The following is a 23427-nucleotide window of genomic DNA, read 5'->3' as shown; positions in this document are numbered from 1 at the left end:
CTGTGATGTTTTCCCCTCCATCTGCAGAAGAGAACTGAGGTTAAAGACGGGGCTAAAGATACCAGTATTTCTGTGATGCTTTCCCTTCTGTCTGCAGAGTGGGCAAGGCGAGGCAGGCAGTGGGTGAGGCTGATGGTGTTCTTATCCTCCTATTGGCCCAGCAGGCAGGGCTCAGAGGTAAATAAATAGCACACAATAATGCTCAGTGGTCCCGCAATGAGGAGCACCATGTGACCTGAAAATAAGGTGAATAGACGGTAACCATTCTCACTTTCTTTCATTTTCGGGCCTATTTTGCACCCTAAGGGGTGTTATCATTTTGTGCACAACTAATGAAACAAAAGGAACAAAACAACAAATGAAACAAACAAATATTGCGCACATCACTCATTCATACCATAGTCCCTTTGTATTTAGAAGAAACACGTTTGTCATGATCCAACCCTTCTATTATTGTCAATTTTCTGAGTGCAGACACATACAGGCGCAAAAAGTAATGCCTGCTGATGTTATCTTCAGGATATCTGTGTGGGAGGAAGTGCTCTGCTAGAAATTGATGTTTCATAACTTTAGGAGTAAGCAAACATTTAGCTGTTCATCACTTGGGCCAGTAGAGGACACTGTTGTTATGATAACTTATCATGTGTTTGAACTCAGTGATGACAAGTTGAAACCTGTGAAAAAATTACATCCAGTATTTGGGAGTGGGGCTTGAAGGAATTTGAGCAGTGGACTGTTGTGGTTCCTGTTAAAGTTGCTAGAACCTTTCCATTCCTTTCCACTAGCTTGGAAATGATTCCCACAAAGATCTTGTAAATAGCGCAGGGCAACTTTCTGGTTTTCTAAGGGAGTTATCTTTTGAAGACATATCTTGATTTTGGGAGGGGAGAATGGACTTACTATAGTTTAAAAGGGAGCAATGGAGCCTGATAATAATTTAATGTGTAGGAATATTACCTTCTCCTTCCTCCCAGGCTTCCTCGCTTCCTTCGTTTTACATTTAGAACCATATCTTTCCTGTATCTGTTTTACCCACCACTTAATTGTCTTCACTGTGGTGTGAACTTAATAACTTTTCCCTCCCTATTGATTGCTTTGAGGCTCAGCTGTACAACTGTGCAACTGGTTTGTAGGTCTCCTCAGCTAATTCTGAACTTTTCTACTTTTCCCTTAAAAATATACAAGTATTTCTTGAAGTGAGATTGTTTATATATCATAGGTCCTTATTACAATTCAGTGAAACAAGGACTGTGTCTGTATTTTATTTGACACATAGTATAAGTCTCCCCACCCATCCCATTCAAGAATGCTGGGGGCAAAGGGAAGACTTTGGCTCAGTTTTCATTACCCTGGTCTCACAACATCCTAGGCCACTACTCATACCAGTACACCACACATGTATTGTGCAAGATATCTTAAGTACTGTTGATATAAGCTGTGAAATGAATTTGTGGCACCCTAGTAAATGTGAAATTATTGCTGTCATACGCATCTGAGTAATGTTGGTGTATACATAGGCAGCTATTTTTTTTGTTACTAGTTGTGTTCTTGCCAAAATATCTTAAAGGCACTGCAACCTGTCAGGTTTGGGAAGCTGAGAAGGGTCAGCCCTAGTAAATTCTTAGATGTGAGGCTTCCAATGAATATCAGATGCTGTGGGCTGTGTTTCATAGGAAACTGGCAAAATCACCTCTGAGCATTCCTTGCCCAAGAAAACCCTATGAAATTCATGAGGTTGTCATAAGTCAACAGAGGACTTGAAGGTACGTGCACATACACACTTGTATTCCTGGCTGTATTTTGTGAAACATAATTTGAGAATCTTGTTGTTGCATTTTATGCTGTCTTGTACAGGGATATGTCTTATGGGTTTATTTATTTATTTATTATTCAAACTTATATGCCGTCACTCCCCAGGGACTCGGAGCGGCTTACAAGAACAGGCTAAAATCTATCACAATTGAAAAACAATTTAAAACAATTTAAAAACAATTTTAAAACAACAATATCAAAGATCAAAGGCCTGTCGAAATAGATATGTCTTACATGCCCTGTGGAAAGCTGATAGGTCCCGCAAGGGACTTCAGGTGGCAGAGTGATGTTGCCACTGCTGTAAAGGCTCTGCATCTGGTTGCTGTTTGACGCAAGGTCTTGACACTGGGAATTTCCAATAAATCTTGGTCCTCAGAATGGAGGGATCTCTGGGGTTGGTAGGGGGTGAGGCAGTCCCTCAGGTACATCGGCCCCAGATCATGCAAGGCCTTAAAGGTAAGTACCATCATTTTGAAAGTGATCCGGTGCTCAATTGGTAACCAGTGCAGCTGTAGTAAGATTGGTGTTATGTGGCATCTCATCAGAGTTCCCGCAAGAAGCCGAGCAGCTGCATTTTCTACCAACTTGAGCTTCCGGATCACCGACAGAGGAAGGCCAATGTAGAGGGCGTTACAGTAGTCCAGTCTTGAGATGACCATGGCTTGGATCACCGTAGCTAGGTCGTCACTGGACAAGTAGGGGGCCAGCCGTCTAGCCTGCCGCAGATGAAAAAAGGCGGTTTTGCCAACAGCGGAGACCTGGGCCTCCATCGTCAGCAGAGGGTCCAAAAGGACTCCTGGACTCTTTGCTAATGATGACGTGCATAGCACCTCGCCATCCAGAGTAGGCAGCTGGATATCCCCACTGCCCGGTTGACCCAGCCATAGGATCTCCGTCTTTGCTGGATTCACCCTCAACCTGCTGGCACGCAGCCATTCAGTAATGAGAGTTTTCATCTCGCCGTGTTGGTTAGTTACCAGTATCACAGGGCTTTTCTTAATGCAAACTGATGGAATTTAGAGTCACAATATGTTCCTCATTCATGTTCATAGATTTGTGGTGGGAACATAGAACTTTTTTTTTCTGTATTTGAAAGCAGCCATTCATACTTTTCATCTTTAATTCATATGTCACAAATTGCTCTTAGGCAGTTCATGTTTAAATCTTGGGTATCACTAGGAAGAAATGTGATTTCTTTTGTAACAATTATATTTCTATTTCAAATTCTATGCAAAAACTGTACATCTAAGAAACCTGATGAGGGAAGAATAAACTCATTTGAAATGTGGTGCTGCAAGAGAACTCTATGAATATCATGGACTGCCAAAACAACACATAAATTGGCCCAAGAGCAAACCAAGGCTAATTTTTTTCTAAAAGCCAGAATGTTAGGCTAACATACTTAGAACATATGACGATATGGCATTATTACTTAGCAAAGAACATAATGATCACTAAAGTTTAAGGGGTAAGAAAAATGAAAGAGCACCTTACAAGTGGATTAACTCAACCAAGGAAGTGATGGTTCTGAGCTTACTAGGTTTGACCCTCTATACAATGACAGGATATCTTGGGAGTCTCTCATTCATAGTGTTGTCATAAGTCAAAGCTGACTTCATGGCACTGATAACAATGGCAGGATTTCCTGCATTCATTTCTAAAGACCTCCCTCCCTCCCCCTTTCTCTCAATTATATGCTCTTATATTTATGCCCTATACATACAGAAAAGGATTTATTATATGTGTTGTGTGTGTGTGTATTGGCTTTCAGCAATGTGAGACATTTCTAGCTCCAGTGACTGTTCCAGGAAGACTTAATCAAAGAGGGAAGGGAACTGCTTCACAATAATAAAATCAATGAAATAGCAATTGCCATTTATGAGGGAGGTTTGGCACCAGAAATATCTCAGTAAACTGACATAGCTGCAGAGCCGGTCAATGCATGATGTACGCCTTTCTGGTTTGCTTGACATAGCAGGTGGGTGGAATTATTCCAAGAAACAGTTGAGAGAAAAGAACTGAGGTATTTGCTTAAGTCCACTTCTTATAGTGTTGAGCCAAAAACTTGTGGGTAAACCATGTGTGCAGTTCCTGTTTGTGGAGGGTTATTCATGAAAGATGTAATGGCAGGTTTGGCTAGAGGAATTGAAGATTTATGCAGCCTGACAAGAGATGTTTTGTGAAGATGTTTGGTCAAATAGGAAGTACAGGACTTGCAGTTCTTCAAGGTGTATATATATGGTATACGTCAACATTTCCTATGCCTTCGTGACTGTTTGTGCTTTTAAAAAAATAAAGCAGAGGAAGTTCCTTTTTGTATAACAATTCAGAGAATCCTTCAGACTTCCATTGCAGTGTTTGCTGTTTTCTTTTAAATACGTGGCAAAATTATTTTCTGATGGGATAGCCTGCTCCATTGGTGCACAGGTTTCATGTTACTGCAAATCTCTCTGTAATAGAACATCCCATTAGTACTACTTATAGTTGTCTTGTTAGTGCTAAGATGTAAGACTGACAACTACACAAAGTTAATTAAGAAGAAAGTTTATGATAAATTTTTCAAATACTTGGAGTTAATTCTTCTATTCTGTGATCAGATAAATAATTATTTGGATCTACACTTCTGGACAACATGGAATACTTTTCTCACTAGATGTTATCTTTCTCAAGCACTAATTTGCTGTGCTTTGATTTTAATGAGGTGTATGGTACAAGGTTTTCCATTAAAAAAAAAAACACAACATTCTAGTTCTATTTGTGTAGAGCTGGAATAGTCTATTTCCTTTCCATTTATTCTTGTTTTGATAGTTTTCATGACCCTGAAGCTTTTTATGTATAGAGTTGGTTGACAATATGTAGAGGTCTGATCTCTGGCTTATTTAAGATGTCCTAGCTTTTCCCATGAAGCACATCCTTTTCTGCTTTCAGATCACATTCCTGATTGTGGGAATATTCTCTAATTTGAATTACTTGGCCCCTTTTCAAAGATACTGGGGGTTTTCTCATTTTTTTTCCAGCTTGAAGAGTTTCAAATTTGTAAAATGACCCCTGAGTGGAGAAGGGCAGCTTTCAGTCTGTTGTCCCTGAACTTTTCCTACTTTATTTCTAGAATTTGAATGGGTTTATTTGTAGGACTGCCTCACTTAACTACAGTACCCTTTAGGTCACTAGATATATAGAAGTTTAAGCTAACCCTTTTTTAGTTTAGAAATGAAATATGCTGCTTTTGGGCTAGGTACTTAATGTCATGTTTTCTTTTTCTGTTTCTAACTCCAATCAGTAATTGTATAGGGCAGTGAGGGGCCAGAAATGCCTTTGGACTTACAGACGAAATTGCAGCCATTGTGAATCTGCCAGCCAAGGCCTGCAGCAATTCAAGGCAGGAGTGGAAAACCAGAAGCATTGACTGTGTCTGTTCAGCGTCAGCTTTCATTGAATAAATGTCTTGTTTGAGCCCTTGTAATAAAGAGGGAAGTGGGGCATTGCCACTTCATACAGAAAAGCTGTCTGGAAGAGCTCTTAGTTGCAAGATAGTTTAGTTTATCTCTGCAGTTTCTTCTTTTTTGAGCTTCAATCCTGCCTGCTGCTTGTTCATGCTGTCAGTAGATTGAGACAAACAAGGCTTATCTGTGTAAAGCTGTCACTGTGAAATTGCTGACAACTCTCTTAAGCATCTGAACCAGAAGTTTATAATATGCTTTATGTTTTGGAAGGTTTTTTTTTTTGGCCACAAACGTTCTATATGAGAAACTGTTCAACAATTTGGCTGTCATAAGAAGAATTTTTATTTCACATATGCTGAGCCTTGAATTGATTTAATAACCCTTACTTATTCATAATAGTCAATTAAAATGAAAATAAATATCACTTTTGTAAGGGTTTGTTTGTTCTGCCTTCATACACGATCACTTAAACCCTCTCTTTTGTATTCATGCAGCTATTTAGCAGAGATTTGCATCATGTAAATTGATATGCTCATTTGAGTTACCTGTAACTGCAGGCGGTTCCTTTTAAAAAGGTAATTGTTCACAGAATTGTAATTTTAATCTAAAATTACTTGCCTTCTGAAAACTACTCAGAAATTATTTGTGCTTTTGAACTGACACTGCATAAACCTGCCTTGGAATAATTGCGATAGGTACTGGAAGATCTTCTTTGAATTACAAAGTACAATTTCTATAATCCTTTGCTTTCTCATAAACAACCTTGGAGGCACACAAGCATGACGCATCTTCACAGTATTTTTTCAAGAGTTCTGGGCACACATCAACCAAGAGTGGAAAAAAAGCAAATCCTCTCTTCTTGCATATGTATATGTGCCTTCAGGTTGCCTCTTGACTTTTAGTGACCCCATGAGTTTCATAGGTTTTTTAAAAATAGGCAAGGAGTACTCTTACATCATATTTTTTCCTTAAGGATAAAGGGGATGACTCAAAATCTGGAGAGAATTTGAAAAGAACAGGCTGTGGGATTCCTCACCTTCACAGCAAGAGGGCTCGTGTTTATGTATGTATTCAGGTTTTTTCCTCAGATGTAGGTTCAACCTATGCATCTGAATATGTTAGGATGATTATGATATGGGCAATTTAAAAGCTGGATCACACAGTTTTGAGAAATCAAGTTTAAAATCTTAGACACGATCTGCTCTTTGGCTAACCACATCCCATGAAGACACTTTAAATAGCCTTTGGGATCTACTTATGGAATCCCTTTCATCTTTTGTTGCTGAAGCAGTATGCTAGCTTGGGACTTGCCAAAGCTTGGTCCTCTGAACCGCGAAAGAGGGCTTTCTGTTCTCTGGAAAGGGAATACTGACCATAGTTCCAGCCATCAGATGTTGTCTCATTGTGTTTTAGTGTATGCAGTATATTTAATTTGGAACTGAAAGAAAACAGTCTTCTTTCTGTTGATCACTTTGCTTCTGTGCTGTTTTCTTTCTCTTTTTCTCAAAGAGTTAAGATACTTTTGAACATATATTTATGATTTAATGGTTTAATTAGGCAAGGCTTATCATTCACAGAACTTACAACTCTGGATCTGTCACTCCCCATGTGTTTTAAAAATGAAAGAATCGCTTAGGGATTTATGAAGATCCATATGTTTCTTGTCTAGGCCTCACACATGCACCTCCAACTCTTGTGGTCCATGGAGGTAATTGTGTAATGTATTGAAACACACACAGGCTAAGACTGTAAAGCAAGCTCATTTTAAAGGGGTAGTTTATTAAAGTAGAAAATCCAGAATTTATTGGAAATGGTTTTTACAATCAGATGTTTCCTGTTGCTGGATCCTGTTTCTACTTTACTTCTGTAAAAGGAATGAAAGTAAACTATGGGCCCCTTTCTCTTACCAACTAGACATACAGCTTGACTGAGACTCTATTCATGTGCTCACTTGCCAGTAGCTGCCAGTGCCTCTGTTTGAATTATACCATTAGCACTTTATAGATGACATTACAAGGTTTTCTGCAGAATTCTTTCTGAGAGAGAAAGTGTGTGAATTGATGGGTGTTGGGTAGATCCTGCTTTCATAAAGTCTTCGAACAGATTCTATATATATACACTTTGGTTCTTGTAGGACCTATTAAGATGGTTTACTAGATCCTAATTATGATATTTGATAAGGGAAATGATCTTTGTGCTTCTGTTGGGAAAGGCTGCATTTCAATTGCAATAACATGGCTAAGCTGTGATTTTATTTTCTTCTGTCCATAGTTTCATATATCTTTGTTATATGTACCTTGAATTGTGATTGATAGAATGAGTCACTTCAGAGTATACCTGTGTAAATTGATGCATTATGACTGACATTCCACATATTTTAAAGAAGTTGGCAATGTATCTGTAAAGGTCCAAAAACATATAGTGACCTATAGAGTTTTACATATTTTTCTTCAGATGTGACTCTAAGCAATATTTTTGAACTGATGGGAGCAATCTCCCAAAGATCTGAACAACACTGGTGACAGGAACAGAGGCCAGTTGGTGCCATGTCTCTCAACAAACTCACTCTAGGTGGAGAACCATGGTATCTAAAGTTTCCTTGTTAATTGATAGCAGTTAGATATGTTCTTCACATGGGCAGGAAAAGGAAAAACATAAGATATGTATAGGAAATGCTGTGAAGGGTGGGTTATGTTTTTTGGCATTGTCACTGGAAATTATTATATACGCATGAAGAGCCCAGTAGAGTGTACAAAGCTATTTCTTGGCAGATTACAGTACATATTTTCTTGACTATCCACTAACGCGTTTAGTAGTTACCTGCTTGCTCTTAAAGGAGTCTTCGTTTCAATGCGATCTTAAACCAGTGACATAGATGAAACCGATTTTATAAAGATAAGGGGGTTTGTTAAACTCAACACATTTACATTCTTTTTTTTGCCAATGATTTTTATTGTTAAGTATCAGAAAAGACATTAAACAAAGAAAACATTGGGCACACAAGTAATTAAATTATCGTATGCATTCCTATAGCACTGCCCCATCCCCAATACAGCAAAAGTGGGAGAACATCAAAAGGAGAAAGTATAAAGACTAGAAAAAATAGAAGGGGAAAAAAAACACTCACCTGACAAACATACATTTATCAATTTTCCATTGCCACTTCCAGATCGTTTCCCGTGGTATTAATTCACTCTTTTCCCCCACAAATTTCTAATGAAAGTGTCACCTTGCGTGTGTCTATAAACTTAACCGAGATATTTCTTTATGTTACATTTACAATCATTTGTATTTGTTCTTTTTTTAGAAATTTAATAAAGCTGCTCCAATCCGTTCTATTTGCTCTTGATCTATTTTGGGAAAGTTTTTGGGTTAAAAGGTCCATATTTATAATGTCCATCATTTTTTCAATCCAGTTTCCTACTGTTGCTGTTTCTTTTGTTTTCCAAAATCGCGCTGTGCATATTCTAGCCACCATGGTGAGATAAAATAAAATCTTGTCTTCATTTTTATTCTGTTGAAAATCTGTGATACCCAGTAGAAAATATTCAGGTTTAAATTCGAACTTTAATTTCAAAATTTCTTCTATTTTTTTTTGTATATTTCATACCAAAACTTTTTGACTAACTTGCATGCCCACCACATGTATATAAAGGAACTTATATGCTTCTTACACCTCCAACAATTCTTACTAATCTTCCCCTTGCTATACTTCGATATTTTTTGTGGAGTTAAGTACCACATATAGAACATCTTATACCAATTCTCTTTAATTTCTACAGCATAAGCGTATTTCAAGTTTTTCATCCAGATTTCCTCCCATTTCACCATCCCAATTGTATGTCCAATTACCTTTGCTCATTTAATCATTACTTCTTTAATTTGTTCTGTTTCTGTTGCCCATTGTAATCATTTATTCCATGTCTTAATCAATGTTGCCCTTTGGAAGTGATTATTATTTTTTTTCAACTTTTACTTTGTCCTTCCAGAGGTAGCTGTGCCAGCCTCTGCATAGATCTTCTCCCTCTAGTGCCAAAATTTCCTTCTTCTCCAACATAGTCCAATCTCTTATCCATGTCAGTGTGTGTTATTCTTGGAAAACATTTACATTCTAAAGCCTTCATGCAAAATAAAGCGGTTGTCAAGAGCTAGCGTCATTGTGCCTACTTCATGTGATTGACGCTATAGCTCGTAACAGACCTATCCTTTGACTTGGTACACTGTAGCCCCATGAATATTCCCATGCCCATGAATAGAGGTTATTCCAGTAGGGGAGAGAAGGCACTCTTATTTGTATCCTGTCTTTCTCTACCCCGAAGGGGGCTCAAGGTGGCTTTACATATGGCAACTATTCAATGCCTTTGAACAAGAAACAGTTTAAAAACATTTATTTATTTATTTATTTATTTACTTACTTACTTTACTTCTATACCGCTGTTCTCAGCCCGAAGGCGACTCACAGCGGTTCACAGCACATAGGAAACAGCAAAATTCAATGCACCAATATAAAAACACTTAACAACATATCTAATACACAGTTAGTACACAATTACTATAATAACCATTCACTAACGTCTCATCACTAGAAACACAATCCAGATCCGTCATCCCTTGTTCCATTCCTATGTCATTACCAATCATTGCACTAATTACTCGAACGCCTGCACAAACAACCAGGTCTTTACTTTTTTGCGGAATACCACCGGAGATGGTGCTAATCTAATGTCCATGGGAAGGGCGTTCCACAGCCGGGGAGCCACCACCGAGAAGGCCCTATCTCTCGTCCCCGCCAGCTGTGCTTTAAGTTAAAGCTTTAAAATTAAAATTAAATGCACATTAAAAACATATAAAACATTACAATCACTATTAAAAATCATGCCATCAACAACCGTAATCCAGGACCATTCCAAAAGTCATTGCACGTAATAATGAAATTATGAGGATACAATGTATCTCGTGAAAACCTTTCATTTATATTTTTTTAAATATATGATTTGTAAGAAAATATAAATTTCTAACATTTTTGTCATTTCTCCTTACGTTCACTGCAGCAGACACAGTAACATGTTGCAACACAGTTTGGAAACATCTGCTGTAGCTGGTCTATTCCTTCTCCTTGGTTTCAAATTATATTGGCCTCAAACATATGCAGTTTTACGAAAATATTAAATAGAATTAATACATTTTAAGTTGTAGTGGTCTCAGTTGCACATTGAAAGGCAATAATTTAGCAAATCGGGAAGCTGGTTCTAAGCACAATGGAAGAGCTGCCACTTCTCCTTCTTTGACGTCTGTAGTGGCATTTTGTTGTTCACGGAGGAGCTATCACAGAAATACCTTTCTTGGCACCTGAACACAAGTCAAGCGACTTGTGTTCAGGTGCCAAGAAAGGTATATGACACACAATATTACAGTTGTGAATTAAAACCCTTATTTTGTAATTCTGTTAATGATGCTTGGTTTGATGTAGTACGGTTTAAAAGGTTTGTGTGCATTTGTATTTACTGTATTTGCCTTAGTCTTAGTATTTCTGTGAACTTGGAGAGAAGATCTAAAGGGATCTGGCAGTAGGCTCAGAATTGGCTGCATGAATTAACAGGGAACTGCTCCAAGAAGTATCACATCATGTGTTAACCATGCCTTTTAAAGGTCTTATTCACAGATTATGGTGTGTATGATTTTAGGAATTGTCTAATTCTATTTTTGTATTAAGTAGGATCTGTGACTAGAACAGATATTGATGTTGCAAAAATATTTGGATTTGTTTATGCTTTTCAGAAGTTTCTGAGTCTGGTAATTGCCTTTATTAGGGTAGATAATTAGCTGGCATTTTAACTAAAAATTGCAACTTATTTATTAAATGAGTTCTAGAAAACCAAAATAGTTTGCAGTACATTGAAGTCCTGCACACCTTTGTGTGTGTGTGTGTGTATCTTCTTTGAAGTCTAAAAATATTGAATTTTCATGTTTTTTTTCTTAGCATATCTGCTTTTTTGAACATTGAAGCTGCATGCATATCTTTACAGGAGTTCCTGCACTCCAGATCACTTCAGTTATAAACCTGTATGCAGAACCTTGGGATCAAAGATGTACATTGGTATTTAGGTTTTGCATGCAGTCATTGCCTTTTGTTTTTGTATACTGCATAATCTGTATTGATCTGGCAGTCACTATCATTCGCTGAAATATGTTAGGAAGAACTTTGAAATGTTGGCCAAACTAACTATGACCTGATGAAATTGCCTGGATAATTATCTTGGTTATTTCTAAACATTCTTTCCTACTCTCAAAAGCCCATTTCTGGAGAATTTGAACAATGAAACAGCAAGCAGAGTAGCTAAAACAGGTATAGGCAAAAGCAGACTTGCCAACATTTCTGGTTCCTAGGTTTTTAAAACAATGGTAACAACAAAACAGCTTGTCCTCCTACATTGCTGAAATGAAGAATATGTGAGGAGAAGAACCAGGAACCGATTTTTTTGGTGTTAGTTTAGGTCTTGCTTTCAAAAGCTAAAAAAAATATTGCAGGTCAGGGTGCTGAGTCTGTGATCCTCTAGATGTTGATAAACCACTTCTCCCACAACACTGCCACTCCCCAAACTGACTAAAGATGATAAGGAAATACTACCAACAATATTTGGAAGATTGCATGATTTCCCACCATGTTCTAAACACTTTTCATCATATAAGAGTGGCCATTGCATAATAGTTGCATCCCCATTTTTGGGTCCTTGTTTTGATATTTTCAAATTCCTTGTACCCTTGATTTATTGATAGGTAGCCTCCTTGCTGTAAACAACCATCCGCTTGCTCTTCTGCTAGCTCATCCAAAGACCCACCTGTCCGTTTCACTCACTCACCTATCCACTGCCCACACACCAGGCATGTAGCCAGGGGGGTGGGGCTTGAGGGGCTTCAGCCCCCCCCCCCCCTGAAATTCTCATGGTGGTTCACGAAAAGGCCTTACTGGTGCATTATTTAAACTGTTATGTTTATTCATATCATGATCTGATCACCATACTCAATATATCCCATATGCATGGGGGTATTGGGGTAATAATACAAAAGGTTTGCTAGGCTAGACCCTCTTTCACTCAGATTCAGCCTCCCCCCCGAAACTCACCCCCCCCGAAACCCCCCTGAAAAAAATTCACACCCCCCCCGACACGAAATCCTGGCTACGGGCCTGCCACACACCCATCCACCCCACACATCCAGCCACTCAAAGCCCCATCCATCCACTCACCCATCTGCCTGCTCAAAGACCCACTTGCCTACAAAATCACTTACTTCCAGGAATGTCACTTCAACATGGGAATGTTTATGTCGCAGAGGTTGCCTTCCTCCACAGAACTGCTGGCCATGAATAGGGGTAAATATAGATGTTACTCAGCAGTGTTCAAACTGAGATTCATTGCTTTTGCTGAGGAGCATAGAAAAAGAGCCCCAGGAAGGCAGTTTTCTGCCAATGAGAAGTTGTTGCATGACTGACAGAAAGTGTAGGGCAAGCTTGAGAAAACCACCCTTACTCGATGTACATTTAGTGATCCCAAAACAAGCAAGTTTCCACAAGTTTATTAGGAAGTGTTTGTGTACGTGATGAAGATGCATGACAGTGGCTTCAGTGTATCCTATGAGATATTGCAGATGAAAGCCCACAAACACAACATTCTCTCAGTTCAGTTGAAGGCAACTTGTAGTTGGGTTATAAGATTTACTCAGTTGTCTGTGTGAAGGAGAACCTCACTATTCCAAAAGCCGACACCTGATTGCACCTAGGAGGTGGAAAGCTTTCATCACTTTGTCATGTGTATGCACAAAGAAATGCTATACCTCTTTTTCAAATTGGTAATGCTGATCAGACTGCTGTGGTCTGACATTTCCCACAACAGCACTATTGTACCAAAAAGATAATCTAGTATCACCATGATAACCTGTAGTTACAAGAGATTGGAAGGAATTTACTGCCTTACATCATTTTCAAGAGGAATAGTATGCCTAAGGGAGCACAATTTCTCCGTAGGATTCATGAAAACCTGTAGGCAAAGGGTCGGATGGACATAGAACTCTTGTTGGATTGGTTAAAACTGTGTGAAACAGATGAGCAGGTGTGCTAAGGAAACAGCCTGCTCTATTCATTTTGGACAGTTTTCGAAGTCACATTGTAAAGGAAGTGAAGCAACTTCTCTGTGACAGTAAGACAAAAGAGGTAGTGATTCCTGGTTGCTTAACCTCTGTCTTGCAGCCACTGGGTGCATCAGTGAACAAGCTCTTTAAATATAACATTCACCATTTGTATAATGAGTGGATGATGAATGGTGATCACCAATTGACACCCGCTGGAAATGTGAAGCACCCGTCCTTAGAACTGATGTGCACATCACTCATTAAGAGTTGGAACCTCATCATGGAGGATATTGTTGTGAAAAGCTTAAAATAACTGATAATTTCTAATTCATTGTATAGATTAAAAGATGATGCACTGTGGGAGAGTGATGGAGAGAGAAAAAATGCTGTGAGCAGTGCTGAGGACAGCGAATCAGATAATGACAGCAATGACAATGGTGCAGAGTCTTCCAACAAGGAAGATCAAAATGTTTAACTATGTAAATTTGTTGTCTGGACACTCTTGTATATGTTCTCAAGTGGTTTTCAACTGTTTTATTAAAAAGTTCCTGTTTCAGAAGAAAACAAGGGCTTTCCTGCCTCGTGTAATAATCACATGCCCTCTTTTTTTAAAAAAAGGGGGGATGTGACTATTGTGCGATGAAATACAGTTATTTTGGCTTGTACTACCAAATTTTCTATTAAAGAAATTCCAGAAATTCATTTATTTCATCAGTGATGACTTTGGTTGTCAGATCTTGAAATTCTTATTAAATAAAAATGGATCCTATAGTCTTAAAGTCTGATGACTGCTGAGCTGGAATAGTGATGGAAGAATACCTGTAACAAAAAGAACGCACACTAGCAGTTGTTTCAGAGCCTATTATTACATTACAGTAGGGAATTTACTCTTCTATCACCATAGGATCTGTGCAGTGCTGAAAGGTAGAGGGCTTTTTACAATTTTGCATTTTGTGTCCTCTAGATTGGTTTGGAAAACAATTTTTAGATAACCGTGCTCATTACTACTCCAACCGATTCTACGTTCACTGCAGATTGGGGTTTGAACAGTACCTGTCGCCTCTTGGATGCTTACCTGGATTATCTTCAATCTTTTTCAGGCTGGAATTTTGCAAGACTTACTAGTTTGGGATATATAACAAAGTGTGTTCCCTAGGGGATCAGCAGTGATACTTCCATAGCATTCTTTGTATAGCCCCTTATCTGTCCTGGAAGTTAATGTTTCAGTGTGAGCCAAATATAACATAACAGTGAGACTTTTTACAGCCAATTACTCTTTTGTGTTCTGCACATCTAAGCTGTGATGATCAATGATAAGTATCATGGTTACACTGAACTGTAATCTTAACAAATATTTTAGAGGTAAGTAGTATACCATATTTGTACATATATGCATGGCAGAAGCCTATGAGAAATGTCCAGTGCTGGCCAAAGAAAATCTCAAAAACAGTGAGTGATATATTTTGAGCACAAGCCAGCATCCACTTTGGAATAGCCTATATCAAAAGGTTAAAAAAACCCTTCCAGTTTGTAGTGAAATGTGCCTGTTTTGAAAAGACTGATCTCCACAGTGGCGTCCAAGAGCTGAATTTATTTAAAAGAGCTTCCAGATTAGTGTTAGTGCCTTAGTATATTTGGCTTGGATTCCAAAGAATGGCATTTCTATGGCATGTTATATAAAAACTGTATCAAACTTTTATTAAACTTATATTAGCCCTGTGAGACTAGTGGGTTTGTTTTGTGATTTCTCAGGACTCTCTCTAATGCACGTATAATCTGTATATACAGGCCTAAAACTTGAGAATAAAGATAGTTTATTGCTAAACATGGTTCTATTAAAAGCATTATTTCTTTGACAGTACAAGGAAAAAGAAAGTGGGGAACAAAAGTGTCTTGAAAACTTAGAAAAATGAAATTAAGGTTCAGTTATCTAAGGCCCCTTCTACACTGCCATATAAAATCCAGATTATCTGCTTTGAACTGGATTATATGGAAGTGTAGACTCAGATAAACCAATTCAAAGCAGATAATGTGGATTATCTGCTTTGATAATCTGGATTATATGGCAGTGTAGAAAGCGCTAAAGTGTGTCTATACATTGTAGAATGAATGCAGAATGAATTAAGGCTCAGTGCTGTGGAATTCTAGGAGCTGTAGCTTGGGGGGACACCAGCAATCTTTGGTAGAGAAGGCTAAATACCTTGAAAAACTACAGCTCCCATGATTCTTTACCCTTGATCTATGGCAGTTAGAGTGGTGTCAAACTGCATTACTTCTACAGTGCAAATATACCCATAATGGAAGAAGATTGGAAGATTTCCTAGTCCCTCTTCTTAGCTCCCTATGTTTACCATAAAACCCCTTTGGAGATTTGACTCCTATCAGATTTAGTGAGATGGGTTCCTTGGTAAGAAGGATATTGCCCAAAATTTGGCAGATTTCTGCCCTTTTGGGATTATCACTATTGCTTTAATAACATCCCCTGTCTCCTTCTGGGAAGTTTTTCCCAGATCCTCTGAAAACCCTTTTCTGTGGCTGAGGCATCCTGTGAGGAAAGAAGGCAATCAACTCTGAATCTTGAGCAGACTTACATTGGGAGTGTGGTTAAAATGGCAATGAAGGTGGGAAGGTGGGTATGTTTGTGGAATGAAGTCATGTTTTCTTGTGGCAATTTCTCAACGCTGTTGTTTCTGTGTGTGCAGTTGTTTCTGTGTGTGCATTGATTACGTTCTCTTTTGACATTCCAGAAAGGATGAAGAGAAGATTAAATATAAGCATGTCAAATATTTGAGAAAGATAGAGGTTTTTGTTGGGGTTTTTTGTTTTTTGCTCAATGCTGTCATGAAAAGAGTCAGCATGATAAACCTTGGAGAACAGAGTTGGAATCTGTCGTTGACCATGGAAACCTATTGAGAGACAGTGAGCAAGTTGTACTGTATCGGCCTCAGAGGAAGGCAAAGGCTCCCTGTGAACAAATGATCCTAAGAAAACTCCATGATCGGTTCAATTTATGGTCGCCATTTGTCAAAACCAGGTTGATGACATGCAATAACGATACTATCATGAAAAACCCAAGCTTTCCAGAGTCCTATGTTGAAATCCTTACAACTTCTGCATTCCAAAAAGGGATGTTGAATATAATCGGTTGTTCAGAAAACAACAAACATTATGAGCTCTAGAACATGGTCATATAGCTCAAAAAAACCCTACAACAACCCAGTATGAGCTTGATATTTAGATTAGCAGCTTTTAGATTATAGGATTAGGGATTGGTACATTGTCTAATTTAGCTACAGTTGAGTCTCGCTTATCCAACATAAACAGGCTGGCAGAACGTTGGATAAGTGAAAATGTTGGATGATAAGGAGGGATTAAGGAAAAGCCTATTAAACGTCAAATTATATTATGATTTTACAAATTTACAAATTAACACCAAAACATCATGTTTTTACAACAAATCAACAGAAAAAGCAGTTCAATATATGGTAAAGTCATGTAGTAATTACTGTATTTACAAATGTAATGCCAAAACATTGCAATGTATTGAAACAGCTGTGGATCCAGGCGGGAGGCAGACTGCATTAGATAATACAGAACGTTGGATGAGCAAAGATTGGATAAGCAAGACTCTACTGTACTTATAACTGTTTCATATTACACTAGAAGCTTCAGGGACAAGGAAGCTGGAGGTGGCCTTAGCTTTTTGGACAGAAAGTAAGGAATTGCTAAAAGAGGCAGGCAGACTGTAAAGTTCTTAGGGCAGGGCAGAAACACACGTGAAGTTACTGTTGCAGAAACAAAAGGCTTCCCCACCTCACATAATAGTTATACCACACCCCCCTTGTTTTTTGAGAAAAGGGGAAAAGTGTAACTTTTTTGTGATGAAATATAGTAATTAGAAATGATGCGTAAGGTCGGGATGGATTTTTCATCAATTGTGGGCTATTAACCCGAGGAAGTTTATTTTGAAAACCTGTGTAATATAATGATTCCAGTTCTGGGCGAGGAGCTGAGAGATCCCATTCTGCTCAATCATAATGCTTGTGTTTTCAGTCCAACTTGCTTTTTAAGTCTATTGTGATGATAAAGCAGGAGAGAACCATGTAATAAATCTTAGTTTTTGAAGAAAAAGCCGGTTATCAATATAATTCTTAAGAGCAGGGATTGTGAATCAAGAGATCAATTGAATCTGTATATATTTTGAATAAGAACTTTCAAACAGCAAACTTATTAGCATATTTTGTTGAAGGCACATTGGAAAAACTATGATACTTCTTTGGAAAAATAATAGATTTCTTCTCTAAAGTTTATCAACCTCTTTTGCTGCATTTTTATATGCTATTCGTTTCATTTTAGTAATCTCTGTGATTCACACAAATTAGTTTTCTGTACCTGTGCAGTGCATCATGTAGAACCTTCTACAGCTATTATGTATGTGCTTTGGTGGTAGCCCCTCCTCTCCTGGATCATATGACCAGCTTGATACCAGCTCAAAGCATCAGTTCATTTTCATCTGCCACAGCATCATGATCAGAGGAACTGTTGGCGAGCTCTTTACTTATATCTGGCTATATTTCTATTTTTATACTCTTTTTGAACTATGCCTTGGCTTTGTTCTAGATTTTATCTTTTGGCTTCATTGGGACTGCTCAATTGATTCTGACTTATCTTACAAGTTTGGTTCTGGTGGCCTACCACAACTTTCTCCAGTTCTGTTAAGAAATAAATCTCCTGCGGGGCAAAAAAAATTCCAAGACTCCCTTGATACTAGTTTAAGGAATCAAGATGGAGTACTGATCCTGTGTTCCTCCAACATCTTGATCTGGAGGCCCTTGCCTCTACCTCAAAGAATACTCCAAGGCAAAGAATATGGATTATCCTTATCTATATCACTGTCTCCTTTGCCATACGATTTTGATCAGGCAGTGGAAGTCACTGCCTGAACATTGATGTTCAATGGCACTAGATTTTGAGCTGCCATTAACAGGACCAACAGTCTCAGAGATTCTTTTTCTGCTACTCTACCGACATGAAGAGTCTACAAGTTTCATCCCAGTATTTTTAGAGCGGATTGCTTCCACAATTCAACTGGTATCCTCAATGATTCATGGTTCACATCTAGGAGAGTGTTTGAAACTGTTTGAAGGCAAACTGTCTCATGGCCAGAACGGCAAAGATGTATGTGAACAATTTACAACAGTATAAATAAAGATATATCAATGTACTTTTTTTTTCAAGTCTCCCTCTTTTTTGAGTAAAACTGAGTTGAAAAATTAGTGGAAGCTCTTATTTATTCTCCTCATTTCAAAGGCACTTTATATATGTCTGGATATGTTTTTGTTATGGGGGAAAATTGCCAAAGCCAAAGAGAATCTCTGGAAAGTTGAATCCTCCTTGAGGTTGTAGTGGCCTATTTCTATTTACAGACTGAGTTTTTTTTTTCAGTTTAGCAGTTTTATTTTGAAGATGAAAATTTTTGTGAACAGTGGCATTTAATCACTTGTATTCTGTAACGCTGGGTGTATGGATTGTCCTATATGTAATGTGTATACATCATGAAAAAGAACTTGTCATGTCAGAAAGCCCCTCATGATACTTTTTTCCAGTCTTCCGTTACATTGGGAAGTTGTCCTATGGGCAACATTTATGACAGACTTTAGGAGATGTATTCAACAGATTTTAGTATTCCGGTTGCCATTCCTGAACAACTGCACTTGAGGTACAGCCTACTATTATGCAGATGTATATCAGACATCATTCTTGTTTATACTTCATGTGTTTATCATTTCTGCACACCTGATATGAAGAAGCATTAACTTGTTTTGACTAGTGTAATCCATCCTCTCTGTCATAATGGAGGAGTAAGTTATACAGTGAAATATCTACAGTACCTCTGTACTCTCCCTGAAATGTTTGTAGTATTTTTAAAAGGCAGGAGGTAGTTTTCCCACACTGATATTTTACTGTGTGCTGCCTTTCAGATTCAGACAGGACTGCTACTTCCTGGAAGGGACATAATTCTGGTCCAGAAATATTTAATCCTTTGCTTCAGTGTGGAGTGATCAGCTGCATGTGCAGCACACAAAAATGTCATGGTTAGAATTTCCCTACTGCATGTGTAGCCAGCACACCACTTTTATTGAGGAAGAGGAAATAGGAGCCTCTTGTAAACAAGCAATGGATTTATATGACAAGGGAAAAATGAACTTGTACTCTTGTGTTACAGATTCAGTGGTTCTTTCCTCTGACTCCGCTGGACGTTCAATAGGCTCAGGTACAACACCCGCTCCCCTTCCCCTCTCACATAAAAAAGATTGCCATTTAATTTATATTTGACAGCCATGTTGGGAGGCAGATTAAGAGGCTGTCCGGTCTTGTTCAGGATTACCCTTCAAGACAGCTGTTGAGAGAAATGTGATGGATTCTTATCTTAAACATGAAGTTTTTATACATTACTTAGTGTGACATGGAAATTCAAAGCCACTTTGGGTGGAACTGCTTGTTCCATCCTGTTGCAATGTTATTGCTTCATTTTGTCTTTTTGACTAAACACTTATTCTAGGAGGTAGACGCTGTGGGCACATTTACATGTATTGAAAAGGCAAAGATTCTGGCCTTTTTAAATCATGGTATAAATGAGTAGCATATTTGTGTATGCTGCCTAATGCTCCTACCTCATACTTAACATTACGTAAGCTCATATAAAGTGAATTGAGAAAGCTTAGTATGAAAACTGCAGTTAATTGCACCGAAATAAGCAAAAATTAATTCAACAAGAAACCTCAAATATTTTTCGTGCCTGGTTTATCTGCTGATATGAAGGGAGAAGCACACCAAGAGTGAATAAACTGCACACATATGTAATGGTAATAACTCTCTGTGTTGTTTAATAATCCTGGCCCCATGTTTTAGTATTACATATCAACCAGGTCATTAGAAACAGGGATCCATGTTCCACACAATAAAAAAAAACATATTGTGTTTTTTGCTAGTGTAAAACTGGATGCAAAACTGGAAACAGCAGACTCTCAGTTAACTGGCACCTGTGGGGATTGGTAAATGCCAGAAAAATGTAGTTTCTAGTTTGTTATGAGATGCTATTAAAAGTAGGCCTAACACTATACCATGGCATAAACCCTTTATTGATATTAATATTAAAGTGTGGTAATTAAAAGCAAATAAAAGCAAAGACAAAGACAATTAACATAGTTGTTTTGTATAACAGAGGAGTGATAATGACAGTCACTTAATGATCACAAGCTTCTTCTATAGCTTGGATTTTGCCTACAGTCAAGGCAGTGAGCTGAGATGTAACTAACAAATGTAAACACGTGCACACTTACTTACCCCAAAAACCATGGAGTGTCCTGTATGCTAGCTGGAAAAATGTCCTTCCACGAGAGGGTGTTTATTTAAGTGGTTCATTTTATCCATACACAAGTAAGGAATCTGTTCAGGCAGGAAGATGGACATATGGTAAGAGTCAGATGCAGTTTGTGTAGTGACACATAGAATTCGTAAACTCAGAGGGAAACTCCTTTTTGCTTCTAGATTATGAATGGATCATATAAAGTTACAAATTTGAGTCTGAAGACAAGTAACCAGGACGCTTACAAAGCAGCACCAAGTAGACTGTAGTTGCAATGGGGAATTGATAGACTGGATCAATATAACTCCTCATAACCACAACCCATGACAAACTTCTGATGATCTTGTATTAAGGGCAAAGAATTATGTAGCGTAGCTGTGGTGTCCATAATAAAAGATACTTTAATTGCAACTTTATAACCAGTCCTCCCACACTTGTAATAAGCTTCTTTCTGATTTCACACAAGTAAGAATGTTTACTGCCTTCCAACATGGCCTCAGGCTTCTGCCTGCACAATAATCCAGCACAGCTTGCAGCTGCCTAGCACTAACAACGAAACCTTGCTGCTGAGTTACTAATCTCTATTTTGAGCCTTTTGAAAATCACTGGCTGCTTTCTGCTCCTCTTGCTGCGTTCTTGAGAATCTTTTCCTAAAGGCTGATTGGAGAAAGGTGCATGATCTTGCTCACCGTTAGGCTAGCTTTGCCTAATGAAGAGAAATTTCCTTTCTTGCAAATCAAAAGTAGGGATTACATCTACTAATTTTCTCCAAGCCTCTTGAAGGTAGATCTGTGCAGAATACCATTGTGATAGCAGCCGAGTAGGCAACCACTATGGGTAAATCTACATTGTGGAATTAGTGCAGTTGACATGCCTTTTACTGCCATTGCTCCATGCTATATAGAATTCTGGGATTAGTAGTTTGGTGAGGCACCAGCATTCTATGGCAAAAAGGCTAAAGGGCTTCTAAAACTACAATTCCTAGGATTCTGTCACATTGAGCAATGGCAATTAAAGTGGTGCCAAACTACATCAGTTCTACAGTGGAGATGCATCCAGTGAGGAACTAGTGGACAGTTCATAACAAAAGAATCCTTTCGTAACAAAATAATCCTTTCTCAATTTTGTTAAAGAGTAGTCAGTTTGGAAATAACCACAGTGTACAAAAATGCATGCCAAATTAAGAATCAAGAGCTTTTACTTGATTGTGCTTCAAGCTCTATCTGCTAGTGAAAAATAAAGTTACGTTATAAGGTTAAGTTTGTGTGGTCTGTTGCTGGACTGAGGGATAGTTTTCCTTGTTAAACAGGAAGGAGAAAATCCACACCTCTTGTGCCTCTGTCATCTCTCCCATCACATCTTGCTGCAGACCTGGGAACAGGCAAAGTTCAGAAAGAACCTGTCGTTATTCCACGCCCAGTTATTCCTAGTAGGTACTGCTTCAGGTTGGGGAGAAACAGGAGACAAAATTGAACTCACAAAAATTGGATAAATTATGGTTACAGATATGTTCCAAAGGTTGTCATAAGTGGTTTGGGAATTGATAGTGGGACTGGCCTTTGGTGGTTTTCAAGTTAATATTGAGTTCTGTAGTGGATCAACTGCGTGGACATGTAAGTAACTTATACCTTTGCTAATTTTTAATTTTTACATCTTTTTGACAGCTCCAGCTGTTAAACCAATAGCAACCCCATCTGAACAGAGACAACTTGGCCACAGCCATTCATTATCTGGTAACCTCTTGCATAGATTAATGTAGTGCACTTTATATGGATCTGTCTAATGACAACAGCCTATAAATTCCCATTTCGACCAGTATTAAGCTGTAAGTTTATTAATGGGTGCTGTCTGATTTGAACTTAATTCTACAATCATTGAGTTGGGTGTGTTGACTTTAAATCTCTAAATGGCCTGGAAACAAATATGGACTGCATTAACCCTGACTTTGAGGTTACTTTCAGAGGCCTTTCTCCAAGTACCATCACCAAATGAGATCTTTGGACCGCTTTTTAGGGAAAAGAGCCTCTTAGTGATAGCACTGAGATTTTGAAATATTCTTCCAATAATTTTGTATTCTTTTCAATACCAAGTTAATATTTTTGAAATTCTGCATGACTTTTTAACAGCCTTTGTAGTGAACTGTTTGGGACATATTCAGGTTTCTTAAATTTGAAATCCTCATTTTAGACCTGTGGCATTAAAGTGTTTAAATGGAATATTATATTGCCATAAACTTACCATAAACTTACATCCTCTCTCTTCCAAAAGAAAATTAAAATCGTTGGCTTGATAATGAATATTCACTATGGAAAAAAAGAACCCTGTTACCTAAAGACCCATCTGGATCAACTTCAATGAGTCTGTGCATTCATTAGGATTACATCAGTTGTCCTTTCTTGCCCTGCCATCAGATATTAGATGGGTGGCAATGTGAGAGTGTGCCTTTTCAGCAGTGGGATCCAGTTCTAAATGCTCTCTCCAGAGCTACTTCTGTGATGCTTAATTTTATGTGTTATTTACCCAGGCATATAATTACTTTTTGGCTACTATTTCCATTCCCTTTTCTTTCTGTGTTGTGTCTTACATATATTGTAAGTTTTAGGGCAGAGAATTGTGTTTTAACCTGATTTTATATTTTTGATTGCTTGTAAACTATTTGGGCAAAGAATGACCATA

General features: G+C 38.1%; 1 protein-coding gene across 8 annotated transcripts in view; it reads left to right on the top strand.

Moving 5' to 3' along the window:
* Nucleotides 1-23427, top strand: part of ST3GAL3 (ST3 beta-galactoside alpha-2,3-sialyltransferase 3) — a 229502-nt gene that overhangs the window by 36949 nt on the left and 169126 nt on the right. For 3 of the 8 annotated variants that reach the window (XM_060773338.2, XM_060773335.2, XM_060773341.2), the window contains exons 3-5: nt 19609-19656; nt 22061-22180; nt 22416-22484. The exons of 2 other annotated variants lie outside the window; for them this stretch is intronic. In XM_060773338.2, the coding sequence (XP_060629321.2) occupies nt 19609-19656; nt 22061-22180; nt 22416-22484 (237 nt within the window). The remainder of the gene's footprint in view (nt 1-19608; nt 19657-22060; nt 22181-22415; nt 22485-23427) is intronic. 3 more of the 8 variants (XM_060773337.2, XM_060773336.2, XM_060773339.2) reach the window with 3 other exon arrangements.

Source organism: Anolis sagrei, chromosome 4 (genome assembly GCF_037176765.1).
Source record: "Anolis sagrei isolate rAnoSag1 chromosome 4, rAnoSag1.mat, whole genome shotgun sequence".
NCBI lineage: Eukaryota > Metazoa > Chordata > Lepidosauria > Squamata > Dactyloidae > Anolis > Anolis sagrei.
Note: the sequence above shows the minus strand (reverse complement) of the source record. Positions and strands in the feature narration are given on the sequence as shown.